The 1,995-nt window shown below is 50.9% G+C and overlaps 1 protein-coding gene across 1 annotated transcript in view; it reads left to right on the forward strand.

Moving 5' to 3' along the window:
• Positions 1–1,581, forward strand: part of LOC106817449 (protein dopey-1-like) — a 4,473-nt gene extending 2,892 nt beyond the window's left edge. Inside the window, exons 4-5 of the mRNA XM_014822108.1 lie at positions 431–540; positions 1,362–1,581. Of these exons, the coding sequence (XP_014677594.1) occupies positions 431–540; positions 1,362–1,581 (330 nt within the window). The remainder of the gene's footprint in view (positions 1–430; positions 541–1,361) is intronic.
• Positions 1,582–1,995: the final 414 nt, after the last annotated feature.

The following is a 1,995-nucleotide window of genomic DNA, read 5'->3' on the forward strand; positions in this document are numbered from 1 at the left end:
TTTCTACTAGCAGATGTAGGCTGTCATTGTTTCTACTAGCAGAGGTTGTCAGGCATTGTTTCTACTAGCAGATGTAGGCTGTCATTGTTTCTACTAGCAGAGGTAGGCTGGCATTGTTTCTACTAGCAGTGGTTGTCAGGCATAGTTTCTACTAGCAGAGGTGGGTTGTCATTGTTTCTACTAGCAGAGGTAGGCAGGCATTGTTTCTACTAGCAGAGGTAGGCAGGCATTGTTTCTTAGATAGAAGTTGCCTCGGCACCCCTTTTTTGTCTCCTACGCTTGTGCTTCTAATATACATGTAAGAATAATTATACGAACAAGTAAAATGGAAGTAACAATAGGTGTAATTCTACTGCATACAATACTGTGCACATTACGAGTCTATATATCCGCATGCGAATATGCCTCGTGTGTTTCTGCATTTCACCAGGTGATGGCGCCACTGCTCGATGCCGTATATGGTAGCGAGGACAAGGATAAGGTTGCTCCATTGTTGATGTCTGTGATGACTCATGTTACGCCGTATCTAAAGAATCACAGGTGAGTAGCAGCTTACATGTATACCCACATAGATAAATCTACATGTACAGATTACATGTTTAAATGTACTATTTATTTAAATACCTGTACATATATACACACTCATGTTTATATGTGTACATATATACATATACATGCACACACCTACACATATTGCTTGTACACATTACAACCCCTAGATTCCATTCCTCTAGCACCCAGCTACCATGCTGGAGTGAATATGTCAGGTGCATGCATGTGTACATGTATGTGATACATTAACGGATGCATGTAGGTTGTCTCAGCAGTGCGTGCGCGTTATACATTAACGTGCATGCATATATAACATTACGTAACCTATTATATGTAACAGCGTGCACAACGTACCCGGCTACCGCGCAGGAGTGTGCGTCTATGTGTGCGTATAGCGAATACACAATGCACACGTATGCAATACATTAACCCTCGTGCGCGTACGTACATTGAAGCGCGCACAACGTACCCGGCTACCATGGGGGAGTGTGCGTACATGTGTACATATAGCGAATACATGATGCACACTTATGTAATACATTAACACACGTACGTACGTAACAGCGCGCATAACGTACCCGGCTACCATGGGGGAGTGTGCGTACATGTGTGCGTATAGTGAATACATGATGCACACTTATGTAATACATTAACACACGTACGTACGTAACAGCGCGCATAACGTACCCGGCTACCACGTGTGCATCGAGTATTTGCTATACGCACACATACACGCACACTCCTGCACATATGTAATACGTTAACGTATGTAATACATTAACGCGCGCGTGTACATACGTACGTTGCAGCGCGCACAACGCTCCGAGCTACCGCGCGTGCTCGCGTCTGCTGGCCAGCGTCAGCGAATACCAGTACACGCGGCGCGCGTGGCGACGAGAGGTCTTCGAACTGCTGCTGGAGCCAGCGTTCTTCCAGACGGATGCGGCGTGCCTGCACTGCTGGCGCGGGGTAGTGGACCACCTCATGACCCAGGATAAAACCACCTTCAAAGACCTCATGGGTGAGTGAGGGTGTGGGTGGGTGCGCGAAGGAGGGAGGGTGGGGGGCAGGGGGAGGAGGGGAGGGTGGGGGGCGAGGGGGAGGAGGGAGGAGGTGGGGGGTAGGGGGAGGGGGAGGGGTGGGGGCGTTCGACGTGGCTTGGGTGGGGGGTCGGTGGANGAGAGAGAGAGAGAGAGAGAGAGAGAGACGCCCTCTGTGGTCGGGTTCGTGCGTCGTCGCCGCTGCCGACTCTCGCTCGCCGCATCTGTCGCCGCGGCGACCGCGTCTCGCGCGCCATGGTCGGCATTGTGAAGCGAAGCTACAAGGGGAAGTGCGTCGAGCCGGTGACCGGTTGCCGGGATCCGGGAAGCAGCGACGAAGAGGAGGAGGAGGAGGAGGAGGAGGAGGACTGGAAGAGGCTGGGAGGAGAGTCGGAGGATGAGT

Source organism: Priapulus caudatus, unplaced genomic scaffold, assembly GCF_000485595.1.
Source record: "Priapulus caudatus unplaced genomic scaffold, Priapulus_caudatus-5.0.1 Scaffold1729, whole genome shotgun sequence".
Taxonomy (NCBI): Eukaryota; Metazoa; Priapulida; class Priapulimorpha; order Priapulimorphida; family Priapulidae; genus Priapulus; species Priapulus caudatus.